The sequence below is a fragment of the Neodiprion lecontei genome, chromosome 5 (genome assembly GCF_021901455.1).
Source record: "Neodiprion lecontei isolate iyNeoLeco1 chromosome 5, iyNeoLeco1.1, whole genome shotgun sequence".
NCBI lineage: Eukaryota > Metazoa > Arthropoda > Insecta > Hymenoptera > Diprionidae > Neodiprion > Neodiprion lecontei.
In genome coordinates this window covers 25,626,057-25,642,143 of record NC_060264.1, presented here as the reverse complement: position 1 = coordinate 25,642,143, position 16,087 = coordinate 25,626,057, and the positions used below count along the sequence as shown (strand labels likewise).

The window sequence follows — 16,087 nt, the reverse complement described above, 5'->3', positions numbered from 1 at the left end:
GTGTTTATGCGTGCAGACTCGAGTGAAATTACGACAATGGTAAACGGGAATTTTCAAGCTCCGTATGAATTGCAGTTAAAAAGTTTTTTATTCAATTTATAGTACTGCATGTACCAATTGCAATTTATGGGCCGAGTCAGGCGCAGGTTGCTGTACTCGTGAGTTTCACATGGATCCAAGTTATGGCGAGGGTCGTTTAAACTTTGCACAATGAATATTTATGAAATGTATACAGTGCATGGCTAACCAGAAGTTTTGAGTATTGAAACACGTGTGTAACACGTATTACGTTTTTATAAGTTGAAACGGCAATTTGTATTTTGAAAAAATTGGACAGGAATTGGGAAAGCCGCTGACAACTGTCACGAGAACGTAAAAAAAAAACGTGTAAATCTTGAACAACGGTTTCATAGTTCGACGGATGTGGTAGATATGACATTATAAAGGTGTTCCAGAACTTCGTGCCTTCGTAGTCGTTATTTGCCGGTACTCAGCACACTTGAAACTCGCATCTTCAGAGTTGAGCGAGTTTGGTTGTTGGTCTTCTAGAAGTTTACATGTCGAGTAGTTTTTTGGTCGTTTGGACTTCCAACGGATAAACTTTTCGGCAATCTTATAGACGCTCAAGAAACGCGATCTATCGGATGTAATTTTGCTGATTCTTTTCATTTTTCTCCTCACAGGGAATCAATTAGGGGCCTTTAATATCAACCTAACGATAGTGGATGAGTAGATATACAGTGCTAGTTCTGAGCACAGATTCCGTTACCGACACTTCACACGAACATTCTGGAAAAAGGTTTGTGTACTGGCTAATTGTAGGTAATGTGTCGGTAACGAAATCTGTCTCCAGATTCGTCACTGTATATCTACTTGGATGAAATGTGAACATGAAGAGATGAGATTTCCTTATTCATCTCAGCGAGTTTTTATATAAAATGAAGAAATTCCATTCCACTCGTTATTTGCATTTAAAATTCTTATCAATTTAATTTACTCAATGTGTAATGAGTCATGGTGAAATTGAGAGCCATGTCTCTTGTTCTTCTTTCATGGGTTTTCGCATTCGATCAGTTTAATTCAAGTACATAACAGGCACATTGTTTATTCGCCGATCCGTCAAAATTTGTAATGCGGAAAAAACTGTTACAAATACCCGTGTAAATGGGCTAAAAACGAGGGTAAGTGAAGCGAGTTAACAGGTTTGAGCAGAGCCCAAAGTCTGAATTTTGGCCATCGTGAATAACGCGTGAGTGTCAAAAGGCCCTACCGTTGTCGAATGTAGGCGGACTGGCAAAGAAGAACCCATACAGTTTTGGAATACCGGTATAATTATTCCTAATTACGGTGGGATAAACTTCCACTCATTACCCTCGGTGGATCCCTAATGGGAGGGGCAGCGAATCCCGATGATGCGCCAAATTTAATACCCTGTACGAAAACCTTCGAGCACTCTCGACGGCTGTAAACACCTTTGCTTACTTTGGCTCGTTATCCCGCAGCTGTTTATCAATGTTTGAAACAGGCCCTGGATCACTAGAAGATCGAAATTAATGAGGGTGCCGTGATGTCGAATGTTTTTTTATCCCCTAAACAAGAGCCAAGAAGCCAAGATCTTCGTAGCTAATTACCGTGATTTGATGGGTGACAGAAACATTGTTATCCTTCCGAACTTGTGTAGGTACGGATTGGTTCTTTCTTTGTTAATCCATACGATAATAGTCGAGAAGCGTTTCTCTTGCAGTTCACCATCATTCTTTCTTCACCTTTTCATTTCGTTATTGTTGGTATTTCTTTTTTTTTTTCATTTTGCATCTCTCTGGCATAATTAGAAGTGTGACGCGACGGAACGATTAAATATAGGCGATGATCGTATGTATACGTTGAAAAAAATTATTGTTTAACTCCTCTATTTTTTCACACGAAAGAGACATCTTTACGCGAAATCGTTTACCTGTATAAGGCTTGTTTCATCTTTTCGGAAATAAAGATGGACACTCGTGGCCCTCTGCTTGTTAGGCTTTCAAGCATGTCATTTGGCACAATATTGATTTCATTAGAAGAAAAAAGAAGAGTATTTGATAAAAATGTTATACCGAATATGGGTCCATTTAGTAAGTTATGTGTTTAAGGTTAATGGAAATTTTTTTCATTCAATTAAGGAGTTAGGATTGCTGGAAGCTAGTCAAAATAAGCTTTTCGTCCCATATGATTTTCGGGATTAAAATAATCTAGCTAATCTGTAGGTAAATAATTAATTTTAACCACAAGTTAAATTGGACAATAAATTTTGAAACTCATAATTTCGAATTGTACCAAAGCTGGAATTGGCTGGAATTTTTAATTCACAGGTTCTGTGTACAATATAAAGTCCATCTCTCTGAAATTTCCACTCTTTATTTTTCGTACGACTAAATATTCAGATCCATCTTAATTTCGGATTAGTATCTGTAACAAGTGAAAGTAAGCCATTAAAGTACCCGGAGAGCTGTTTGAGGATCAGGCACGGGTCACATTTCAAAAATGAACTGTTCACTGTAATATTAAGTCGACATCCGAACTTAAATGACTAATCTCATGCATCGCAGGCTTACTCGGGATTTTGTGCTAAGCCAATTAAGGCTGACAATGAAATAAGAGTCGGTGGATAAAAATCCCTGTCTCTTGAATAATTTGAAAATGAGAATAGCAAATCGATTTTTGAAACACTGACTACCCAAGGAAATTCTTATGTCAGCTAGTTGCACCATATTTTACGCTAGATATTGAAATATACATTCGAATTTACCAATGGAATGAATGGAACTTTCGAAACGCTGCGTACGTATGGAAAAATTAGACAGAAGTAGAGATAATCCGAAAGTTGCGTAGCCTATGACGGCTGAATTGTATATAATTGAAGGAGAAAAGTAATTCATATTCTGCTCATATTTTTGTTGAAAACAAAGTTTTAACGCGGTTAATATTCAATACCGAAAAAATATCACGTATTTTCGAGTTTCATAGAATTCTGGGAGTAAGTTCACTGACTTAAGATTCTGATAGCAACACTGAATATTAAATTTCCTGCCTCACCATGTGGCGCGATGCTTTCACTGATTTAGAATAACGGCATTCGTGAGATACTCGAAGTGATCGGACGGTCGTGAAGACTTAATTCCAACGTATATACAACATATCACAGGTGATAGGTATACTCCTTTTTCGGAGAATCGAGATTATTATATTCAATTTGGTTACGTCAAAGTTTGACGAAAATAAATTCTGATAGTGATATACAGTGGGAATAGTCATATAGCATCTGGCGGTCGGCCCGAAATCGATAAGGGTCAAGCCCTCTATTCCATTGCCGAGAAATTTCAGCTTTATCGCATGATAAATCGCCCAAGCTCGAAGATTTGCATTTTGTATATAATCTGTATGGACGAGGCGACAAGGTGTTGAAATATTGCTGCAAAAAAAGAGAAAAAACTAGAGAGAGAGAGAGAGAGAGAGAGAGAGAGAGAGAAAAGCCTTGAATAATGTATTAAGATGTAAGCTTCCAAAGTACAGCATGTATCGACAAGATTGGCAGCTGTGAGTATATAGGTGTGTTTTTTAAACACCCATGATCATCACCATGGTAATCATTTTCCATGTCATAATTTTGGATGTCTAAAACTCGTTACAGGTAAAACAATTTTGCCGATTCAGATGAAATTGGGACGAGAAATCTTAAGCATGAGCTAAATATGTGACAAAAAACTCTCTCAAACCTTATAAGACCCTACATACAACCAAACATAAACTGTGACTGAAAATGTTTCATTGAAACCGGGGCAGGTGATTGAAGTGACGATTAAAATTCTCTAAACAAGTATAATATTTTTTTCAGATCTTTGACTCCATAAATTTTGGATTATTTGAAAGATCTTCCGCTGCAAAAATTCAACGCTGAATTCAAAATTTGAAGTCATGCTGTTAGTTATTTCTCCCTCAGTTTAATTTTGAGATCCGAATAATAAACTCGAGCACGGAAAATTGAAATTAATTGCATCCTTTATTCACTCTCGACGAATATTGATAACAAATTCAGAAAATAAGTAATTTAATCCTTGTCTGTAGGCAAATTTACTCGCATCTGAAATAGAAGCCCGATTTGACTTGTAATTGTACTCACATAATATTGTCATTATGCAGACATTGGAGATCCAAAAAAAAAAAGCCATCTAATGGATGTCTCATCACTGTTGTAGAGTAGAATAATAAAGTTGATTGAACGATGTTGCTGGGAAGTAGTTAATTTTAATTGTTTTCGGTGAAACTTTTTAATTCGAGGTTACTAATATGATTCGCTGGGGCTTATTCTTCGCAAGATTAAACTTTCTTCAATCCGCTATTATTTCAGGAGGCATTATCGATATCTAAGGCTTGCCGACTTCTCTGGAAGCCTATAATTAAATGAAGATATTACGGGCTTAAAAGAGCCTCGACGGTGGGCTTCTATTTTGTAAAAGAAAGACGAAAGAGGGAGAAGAGTCTTGATCGATCACATTACGGATCACTTGTGAAGGGGTTTTCATCTTCCCTTCATTCAATTTCTTGCGCTTCTTTATCCCTCAGAATGTAACATCAGTCTTCCCGTTGAACAATAAATACGTAACCTTTTTTAACGTTCTTCCTTCTTATTTCCTCCTCGTCCACATTAATGGCTCCGAGGCCTGTAAAGCCCGTTACTAACAGCCAAAGGCTCCAATATCATTTCACTATACAAAACAACGACATGCAGACTACTCGACGACAATCTTTGGCACGTTTTCCCGATCCCAACGATTTCCAACAAAAGGTAAATCTCATTTTATGAGCATTCTTGAACTGCATACTGCGAGGCAAGGTACGTTCGTTGTTCGTCAAACCGGTTTTCGTGCATTTGACAGAAAACAACGACGCGGAATGGATCAGTGCAAAAGGACTTCCAACGTTTGTCTAGAAATTAGAAGTATAATCCTTGTCGCATTTTCGTTTAACATAAACTAAGCCACCCTTCTTCATTTGCGATTCTTGGATGATGCTGGGATTAAGAGGATATCACCGAATTATCCAAGTCATAAACTCCCACGTATCTATGTTCCAAGGGTATGTTATTTCGTGTTTTGGAATGCTCGAGATTTCGAACATTTGGTCGGACAATTTTGGGTGTACAGAGACGGGAAAGAGTACGTATTAAACTAATCTAGACTATTGTATCAATTACATTTCACAAACGAGAACATTTTTTGAATTTTGAATGCAACAAATGTTCGTTCTTTTAGTTCCCAACGAACAAAAATGCGTGAAGATCGATCAACGCGTTCGGATTTCATTCGGGTCTTGTTAAATTGTTCCAGTTTTTTTTTTCTCGTTCCACCCGCTGTAATAAAGTTTGTGCTAGAATTCTGAGGTTTTCGTCATAACGTTGAAAAGGAGGGAATTCACCACCCTGCGAGCACAGGGGATTGCGGCAATTTCTACGACTTACTGTCAAAAATTCTATTAATAAAGTACCAGAACGCTGCAGTGAAATTTAAGGGTAGCTGGCCCAGCCAACGGTTGTAAACCCGCTCCGTGCCAGCTACCTAAATTATTTCCTCAATTTTTCCAAACCTTCTTTCTTGTTACATTTTTTTTCAACTCTGATCTTCTGCTGCTTAGACGAAGCTACGTCGGCTCTTGGGTCAAGCCAAATTGCAGAACTAACTTATGTGCAAAATGCATTTGCCTGTACGAATGAATGGGACTCATAGTCGAAATGAAAAGTTAGGAAGAGAGAACAACCGTTTGAAAAGTCTCCAGCAATCTTATTCGCGTTGTTGATAGTGAACACGAATCAAACAACATCACTGCTGTGTGTCGAATGATGAAACTATGGCGTTGTTAATGAAGTTCTAATATTTTTGGGCTGATTTTGTTGACCGACCAGATCCCTAAAAATCATTTGAAAAACATTCCAGACATTCCACACCACAATATGGCGGAAATGTAATTATTGGCAAATCATCTGTTTTGCAGTACTTACGCTAATCTATTTTTGTCCACTTTAAAGAAAACTAATTGGGAATTTTTTGCCCAATTCTGAAGATCTCTATACCGAACAAAATGAGGTGAAAGACATGAGGATAAGAAACATGAAAGCTTAATGATTTAAAAATTTCTGATCATAAAACCTTGTTTTAAATTATTGGTGTCCGAGCTTGCGTCATTCGAACGTGCTTAAAACCATTTTTATCACCTAGCAGAGAGGTTGTTTCACAAATGTTGACTATTATCGGCGAAAATAACATCACCAGAGTTTTTTTCTTTAACGTTTCTTGTTCCTTTTTCCCAACTTTTGAATCAAGCTGTGGATCCCGTTCATCCGTAACAACGTGATGTGCAATGCCGAGGTCAAAATGTCGCAAAAAGCCGGGAGTCTAACAAGTGGCTCGGGATCTTCTATTCCGCTGGAGCAAAGAAGAGATTCATTACGCTTACGTGATGTCGGTGCTGGCTCGACTGCCGTGCCTTGAATACGAATCCCTGGCTCTCGCCTCGTACATGGCCACTGCCAAGGGACCTTCCTGCGTCTGGAGTTCTCTGCTGGCCTTTACGTAGAGGTAGGTGGTGATGGTCAGCGGTGCGACGTATCTGTAATCACGCGTTTAAACACGTCCGAATCACTGATTGATAACGTTTTATGTCTAATTTATTTGATCGTTTGGTTTTTTCTTCAGCGGAACGAAACGTTTACTTCAAAGACGTGTACTACTCATGCTCGTGCACATTTGTGTCAACGTTTGCAAGCGGCTTGTTCGCTTAAAGGATCGCCAGCTTCTCTGGACTTCGGGATATGAAAGATTCCGTGAGACTTGAGAGGTTGCGTATTACCAGAACGGCTCTGGGTAATTTTATTTTTTTTTTCCCCGTTTTGAGTCGATTCTTGTAACATTTCCTCTTTCACCAGAAGCGAAAGCGCGAGACAAAATCGATGCGTGTACAAGATTTTTTCCTGTCACAACTGTCTCGCTGAAAATGTAGCGACGGATCAATCATTTGCGACAGAATCGGGATAACGTTGCGGTTTCATTTTTCTGAAAGATCACTAGCGCTGTAAAGTTTCTAACGATTCGTTCGTATGATAAACATGTGTCATGTTATGTTGATAAGTTTTTAGCCAATGCAGACACAGATTTTGGAAACATTATAAGATAAGCAAGTTATAGACTATTTTTCAAGGCTTCAGACGTTGTTCAAGCTCAAAGTTTGTAATCGCAAAAGGCGAGAAACAAATATTTCCTAGTAAATTAATGCTGTAAATGTATCAGAACGTAAGATTTAGAAAACATTGCGATAAATACGCGAATAGTGGCAAAGGTGAAGAACACATTTCATCTTCAGAGAGTGGCTTGGTTCTTTATTCAGTTCAATTAATAAATACATCGGAATTAGTGAACGTTAGTTACGACAAAAAAATTCCATTTTATATAAGTAATTTTCTGACGATCATTCGGACCATATTTTAAATCCGTCGTATTTATAGCTCATAAGATTCTTGTCAGACAACGTTAGGAAAATATATCAGAGTCTTCTGGAAAATGCAAATGAAAACATGAAACGATCTTTTTCTCCTGCCCTTTATCGGCGATCTCTGTATTACGCAGTTGAAGGTTTTTCAGCAAAAACAGTATCGTCCAAATCTTGTCACGTTAATGCAGTCCGTTTTCTATACTGTCGTTTTCATTTGATCGTGACGCTACCAGTGCGTTAAATATTTTGTACTCACGATCATCGCTGATTTACTTTGTGACTTTTTTTTTAACGCTATACAAATCGCATCACCTGTGTATCTCTCTCAAATAAAGAATTTTTACCGAGCAATCAATTATTAAAAGCATCCCGCTTCCTCGCTACAGCCATCTATCAATAATTCGCTGATCCCACGTCAACGATCCAGTATCTATTGTCATCTCTCCAAACAATATGCAATGTTGCTCGGTGTTTACAATCTTGTAATCTGTATTTTTACAAAAGTACAGTATGTAACGTATTGCAAAACAAATGCAAAATGTACGTATGTGATAATCCATTTGAATTCAAAAATTTTCTTTCAGAGAAAGCTCAGATGGTTGGATTATCGTCAATCAAATGGAAGCGAAGCTGGGGAGAGTCAGGCTGGATATTTACCTTGCGAAACATCAATCGTACAGCTTGAAGCTGATGGATTGCTCAGGTAATTGCTGAATTTTCGCTTAAGCATTGTTCGCGATTGACTTTTGTTTCGAATATTATAATTATGTTTCGATCGAATTTTTATAGTCCTTTCATTTACCGTTCCCGGAATCTTTTAGGAAATTGAAAATCTTTGATTCTGAAATTGGCCGCTTTTGCCTGAATAGGAAAAAAGTCGTAAATCATGCTTTGAATTCCTTGAATGGTAGTTTCGTACAAAAACTTGATGTGCTTCAATTTGTTGTTGAATAGAGTGGCTCAATTAGGGTCTTTATAGAGTGAGGTACACGAACCTTAATTACAATTTTTAAATCTTGTTGACGTGGCGATCTTCGTGCCGGTAATATCTACGAACCTCTTTTGAAGTCGAAATTAAAGTGGACGGGGATTCGAAAATTGTTGGGTTTCACCGCGTTTAATTACGTCCATGAAATATAGCATGTGGTTGTAAAATTGAAAACTGTCTACGGCGTCAGGGACAATAAAATTCATTCCCAATATCGATTGCACGTGATACTTGATTAAATGTTTTCAAAATAATTACAAATGGTTAAATCCCTACGCAGGAAGGTTAAGTCACAATGAAACAGATACGATTCTTCTCAGTAGTCAATTATTATACGTATACTGTATTTTGAATGGCAGCAGTTCGTACATTAACGCTAATTTTCCTAGAAATCACTCCGTGAACCCGTATGAGCAGAAATTTACAACTGGTGTCAGCGGTTGGATAAGAGTATCCTCCTCTTTCTCCCAGCCTTTCTCCCTTTCACAAATTTAACATATTCAATTCTAAGACGTTATTTGAATTATGATTAATGTCAATTGTTTGTAAATTGGCGCACTTCAACATAATTCCATATCGTATGCATAGATGGTTTCGTGTTCTATTCAGCAGCGAGTCTCGTGTCGGAATTGAGTGAGTTTCATACAAGCTTAGGATTGCTTGATTTATTCGAAACCTTTGTCTGAAGATCTTAAATCGTTTCGACGAAGTCCGATAAATGGAAGTAGGCACACATAACCGCGAGGCTTTCAGAACTTGTGTCTTTGCTCAATTCATTGTGTGTTCCACTAAATGATTTTTATATGTGACTCTATTTGCTGCGTAAAACGATTCAGAGTAAAATGAAGTTGATCCCTGCGAAGAAATTACTTTCGAGGCAAGATATATGGTTTATTTATACTAGTCGCGGGGATCCAACTGAATTAATAAACGACGACGGCTTTGTCAGCGCCTGGTCGTAACATAAGAGCAAACGACTCTTTCACCTTACTTTTACGCCCCGAGGATAATGCTTTTCTCACCTCCCTATTTTCCCGTCTCGTGTTAAAACGGCCTGTGTAGATATTGTGAAGTATTATAAAACACGAACCGGATCAAGATAAGCATTGCCGAATGTTTATAATCTCGCCTATTGTGCCCTTGAACGGTTTTTTATGATGTTCTATAATATTTCATCATGTAAAATACCATCCGGCATACTGATTCGACCGTTTTTCATCAACCTATCTAGGCCCCTGATGGACGTTATGCCGCAGATTCCATCCCGTCGTCCTTTACGATTTCGATCTGGAACATTCCCACACCCAACACACAATTGAATGGAGGAATTCCTTTATTGTAGGACATCGACCGTTTCTTCCCTCGTACATCACGGATCTGAGTTCCAATCTCGAGCGGATGAGAACGTCGGAAATGAAGGTAAGAGAAATAAAATATTTACGCGCCAATATTCGTAGAATCTGATTCTGAATCCGTCCAATTCATGTTTTTGTACATATTAAAAATTCGCTTTCAATTTGGCTTGCGAGCTGGATAAAACAGCGCGGTCGTAACCTAGCAACAGTGAAATAAAGGTTCAATGTCGGATCATGAACTAATTCTACGAAATTTGTTCAAAACCTCGTTTCTCGATACGTCAAGAGCAGAAAGAAAAGAGACAGTAAAAATTGGTGAATATCAAAGCATCGTGAATTCAAAGAAAATTCAGTTATTCTAATATTTTTTTTCAGAGCCAAGGTGATATGCTTTATAAATAATACATTTTTTGAGAAGGTATCGGTTTATTGTAACTTACAATTTTTCACCATTAGAACGCGGGTTGTATTTTTGGTTAATTGATAATCTGACGAAAGTTTCGAGTTCAGGCAATTTGCGGATAATTAATTTAGAAAAAAAAACGTGCCGCGCCCTAACAACGTAGTCGTTAAAATCTAAGAAAAAAACGCAGAGATTTCTTACGTCCCAATGAAGAGTCCTCGCATATACTCTTGCATGTCATCAGCCAGATTGGCGGCGCAAATCCCAACGCCCTCAAATTGCTCCTTCATGTATCTCTGCGAACAAAAATGTTTGGACATTATACCGGTTGGTATAAATGATGCTGTAAGAATTTCACTCGGCTGATTCGAAGTTGCAATTTTTGCCAACTCATGCGGAACGTGAAATATTGCTGTGGCAAATATCTCCGACGTATATATTTATTAATGATCACAAACTACGGTTGCTTCGCTGCGCATATCGTCTGGCATCATTGACAAGTCTTGTGATACAACTTGATTTATTAACCTACAGAATAATCTTTGGAGTTGATTTGAAAATTTGCTCTTATATTTTTTTCAAAGGCATAAAAAAACAGCACTTCATCAGTAATTTTATACAAGTCTCAGAAAAATAGACGGACAAGATTATATTTAATCTTAGATGTGTTGTTTAGAATATATAAGCGAGCTTTCGATCTGACCATTTTGGATTTGGCTAATGTTTGACATATTTTTAACCTATCAAAAGGATCGTTCTTGATTTTTGTTAGACGTTACATTCACCAATTTTCGACATGCGAATTTATGTTTACTTTTTTGTTTCGAACATTTATTATCCCAACAATGATATGACATTAACAAAAACAGAGTGGTTATTTTTTTATTTCTTAGAAGGTATTTTCATGAAACAAGGCTTAAAAATTGTTTCGATAATTCTTTTGAGTTTGAAAGCAAAAAAATATTTCGCCATCACAAGTTGGACGACTTCGGTTCTTTTATGCTTGGTAAAATATTGGATTATACTTCCTAGTTTTTTCTAATTTACAGTTAATGGTGAAAAACTGTTTTTTTCAGAGCGATTGGAATAAATTTCATATGGTAGAAAAAATATCTCGATTTTTCAGATCTTCTGGGTATATTTTTCTTTCTCTTCCAATTTTGTGAAATTTTTAGCCATGTTCAAAAGTCAATATTCGATATTTACTTTTATTTATTTTGAAAAGTGCGCAAAACAGAATTTGATTACGTTGGAATTATTTTTTCAAAAACCCCAATTCCAGAGGCTATAACAAAACAAAAAAATCAATACTTTGGACGAATGTTCAGGATGGCTCTGACAATTGAATTATTTACTTTATGGTATTGATCGCCAGTAATTGATAACATGCGCATGGAAGTGAACAATCGATCTAGATATCAAAAGATTACCAAACTGATTGTTGATCTCATTTTAATTTTTGCTATTGAGAAAAGGATCAGCCTCTGTCGTACGAGTATAAAAAATATTAATCTAGAAATATTTTTGTTAATGTTCTTTAATTGCCATGCTGTGTTGAATGAAAAACAGAATAAAAAAAAAGATATGGTATCTGGTTCAGTTTGGCTCACGTCAAAACTTTTATTCCACTACCTCTGAATTCAATTTAATATTTTTTGGAAACATCAATTGGATCGAACGCTATTGACAACAGTATGACTTATGAGTTGCAAAACCATTCGTATTGACGAAGTTGTAAGAAATTGAATTTTTTCTTTTTTTTTTCAGCGTGTCTTTAATAAACCGAGATACGGCATTATTAAGCTATACTATTTTATGAAAGATATGAAAACTCGAACAGCATTTCCGTTTTAGATCTCAAGTTGATATGATTATAATTACGGAAGCAGGAAAAGAAACGGAACATTCTGAAATGCTTTGAAATGTTTATCTTTGTTAAAGCGTTGCGCCAGTTGTCTTTGAAGCATATTTTATACTTAATATATTGCAAAGAGGAAGAAATTTCTCGCGTCAATAAACTTCAGTTGGAGTTTCATATCTTTGTAAATATATTAAGAATTTTTCATCATAAAGTTATGTAAGTAACCTGGAGGGTAAGCATATCGTTCCCAGTATTATTCGAATATAAAAAAGACAAGTCGATGCGGTATTTCGTACCGTGTGCGAAATATTTGCCAGATTCCAGAATTCGCAAGTCCCAGAAACGATTCAAAAATGGAATTCTACGACTATTTATAATTGCATAATTTCAATATTTTGGTCTTTTGTGCACTACAGTTTTGATTGATACTGGCGAAGTGGCTTCCATATATTTGCATGCACTGTCTTTCTTTTTTAGAAGGTATAAATAGGAATGCCTAAATGGAGAGACAGATCTGAAAATAGATGGAGGATAGCTATGCGTATTTATACTAATTAGAAACTGGTTAAAGTGCGCTTTAGGGGTTGCAGGAGGGTGTCTCTAGCATTTGCGAATTCACGGAACGTGATGTAAAAAAATTTTCCAACTATACGCGATCACGGATATTTCATCCTGTGACGTAAGCCAGAACAGCGAAGCAATATCTGAATCGGTGTAATCGTGTCGATGTCAGCAGAGGATGCTGGGAAAGTTTGAAAGAGGCAATTTTTTTTTCCACCCCACATGAAAGTATCGCATCGCACCCCGAAAAAGGCCCCGGTAACTTTTTGCGGTTCGACGTAACCAGCCAGGCATTTAAAGCTTACGGCAAGCCAAGGCTTGACGATTGCTCGGTGATTCTAGTACGCTTTGCACGGGTTAGAACATCGGGATATATATTGAAGCAGCTCATTTTCTACTCTCCGTAGATGTAGAGTCCCGTCGACTTTGAGCACTCATTCCGAAAATTCCCAATTGTTTGACAAAGAATTTTACCGAACAAATTCGTTCTTGAACAACAACTCGGACAATGAGGATAAAAAAAGTGAGAAGAAGATCAATTTTGACCGATTTGATAAGATTGAAAAATACAAGAGGAATATTATTATTGTTAATTAGACGCCTCTTCATTTAATTAGACTGAACAATCTCTTGTGTATCCTCTGCAAACATGACTATCTCCTTTCATTCCCAGAACCTTGATCCCGCTGTCTTGTTTCTGCACTCACTCATGCTTCGTTTTACTTATCCCAAGTTGCTTCGCATCTACCTTCTAAACTGTATAATGCACTTCATCTCCAACTTTCAAACAATCCGCCTCGCAATAAACATCGAAATGATATTCTAATCGTACCCACATTAAATTCATTCAATCCTACTTTTGGACTTTTCGGTTATTCTCGCAGTGTAAAAGAGAATAAGCAAACCCAAGAACGTTACAGAAGGTTGTAGAGTGTAACAGCTTTGGCAAATTTATTGAACGTTAGTCGCGGACCTTAAGCTTGATCTGAATTAATTACAAGACACTCGCATCATGTGGGTTTAAAATGTTTAAATCTGTTAAGTCTGTAGTGAATAATCTTTGTTTGCCGACTTTTGCATCGTTTTTACGAAGTGCTGGATCAATTTATCCATAAAACTTTCGGCAATTAGAGCCAAGTTTTTCACTCGTAAAATTTGCCTGAAGTTATGGGTAACACGGCGTTCGAGGTACCGTTGCTCTTATATTTTCTTGATATATTAGCTTATACCAAAAGCCAATTTCAACCTCCTGTGGATTATCACGAAGAACTTTCGAGGGCGGCCATATTTTTGCGACTCCACGTAAATAAATTATACCAGATTGAATAAAAGTGATCTTCAGTTTTTATGTCATAGACAGGTTTATTTCACCAACTGCGCACAACAGGTTCATTTGTACAACCTAACTTACATATTATCAAAAGGCTGAGTCAGTACCAAGGTACAAAATTTTTTTTACATAAAATTAATGATACTATTAGAAATTGTTATGAATTCTGGAGGTTTTCAAAAAATTCTTAGCTGACTGTTACTATTTGAACGTCAAAAAAAAAAAAAAATCCTGGTTCCATTGACTAAGAATAAGATAAATAATAGCGCAAAATAAATACTTTGGAGAATAGAACTAATGTGCGAAAGAAGTTATTATAAATTTTTATATTCAGGAATAATTTCAATAAGCTGCTTTCATTAAAATAATAATCGTAGAGTGGAGTCATTTTTAGATTCAGAGTGCCACCAGTACTACTGCACGTACACGCGATACATTCGTGTGAACAAATATGATCTCATGGTCAAACAGGTGGGGATCTTATGGTAAAACAGGTAAATGCCTTATGGTAAAAAAGTTATATAATGAATAGCCTTATGGTAGTACAGGTTCGGCATATGAAAATGGCTTTGTTTATGTAAATATGTTTGTTGGACTGGTGGTGAATTTCGGCTACAGTAAAGCGCAGTGCTCGTATGAGAAAATTCTTTTTAAATAAAAACTGCGGGTTGAAATTGCACAAGTCAAACCTAGCTCACAATTAGAGACCCTTGATGTAGGGCTAGTGCTAACTGATATTCCACGTTCGTGTCTTCATACGTCAATTTTCTGTTATTATTTCGCTCTCGTGTCACGAAATTCTTAGGACCTGAATCTGTCGTCGGATTTTTTTACAATGTCAAATTTGGATTCTTTTTTTATTCATTTCTTTAACGTCAAAGAGGATCTCGTTTTTTCTACGCTTGTACCGCAAAAAGCAACATGTTTCCAGAAAAATTGTATTCTAGTGCCTACTCTGAAACACCTGGTGTTTTAACGAAAAGTGCTTCGTAAATTTATTATTGCGCGAAAAGACATGCGCTGCTTCCCAGGTTTTGACATGTAAAACGAAAACTCGTGGGACAAATTTGTCATGAAGTTTCGAGTTCACAGTCCGAGAAAAGAAAAAAGATTCTTGCATCAAACATAAGGTATCCCTATACTGGTAGTGGACTTAAAAGCCAGTTTATTTTCATTTGTCTCGTGCAGATTGAGTTGCTTGTAGGAGTATCGAAATTTTCTAAAGAAAAAATTGTTCTGTGATTTTGATCATCCGTATTTTTTCCAATCTTTGAAAATGGCGTTCATCATTTTCGATGCTTAAGATTCCTCGCGTAGTCACTGTGAGGTTCGAGACAAAGTGGTTGAGACAAGGTACAGATGTGCCTCGAATAGTTTCAGGGGCTTGTTTGACGCGACCTTCATGGTACAAATGTAAATCACAAGCCTCTTCGAAAGTCCGGCCCTAAAAGGATGCCTCTGAACCCGTTTCTCCCGTCGTTTGTAAATGAATAAAGCTCACCCCTAGATCCAGATAAGTTGTGTAGATCGGATAAGGCAGGACAATGCAAACGGCAAAAAACCACGTCCCCAAGGCGCACACGAATGCTGGAATTCTTGGTTTTACCGGGTCGCTCAACATCCGGAAACGATCCCATGCAATCAGGAGGTAAGTGATCATCGAGACGTGAAGAGGTATATCCTGAAAAACGGAACAATGTCTGTAAGAGCGAGAAAAGGGATGACTGATTTCAATCGGCAAGATCGCAGATGTAATACAAAAATTCAGAAATTTATTCGATTACCGAACACCGTGAAATAGAATATCGTGAGATAACTGTTTGGTTGCGAAATTTATTTCGTCAAGCAAGGAAGCAAAATGAAAAATACACACAGCTGTTAATTTTTTTATTACCCGCCCGAAGTGTTCAATTAGTAGTTTAACTACGTTTGACTAGATGTACGAGTCATATTCAAGTAGCAAATACTACCATTTTTATATCCAAGAAATTAATGAATAAAGGTAACGACATATAAAAAAAAAAAGGAATTTTTAGGTGCCGGATTGGAAATTAAATACTTGACACAA

General features: G+C 37.0%; 1 protein-coding gene across 1 annotated transcript in view; it reads right to left on the bottom strand.

Annotated features, from left to right (window-relative positions):
- LOC107218005 (5-hydroxytryptamine receptor 1) overlaps positions 1–16,087 on the bottom strand; it is a 42,327-nt gene that overhangs the window by 18,157 nt on the left and 8,083 nt on the right. Inside the window, exons 2-4 of the mRNA XM_015655737.2 lie at positions 15,521–15,700; positions 10,469–10,563; positions 6,490–6,642 (exon numbers count right to left, since the gene is read on the bottom strand). Coding sequence (XP_015511223.1) covers positions 6,490–6,642; positions 10,469–10,563; positions 15,521–15,700 — 428 coding nt within the window. The remainder of the gene's footprint in view (positions 1–6,489; positions 6,643–10,468; positions 10,564–15,520; positions 15,701–16,087) is intronic.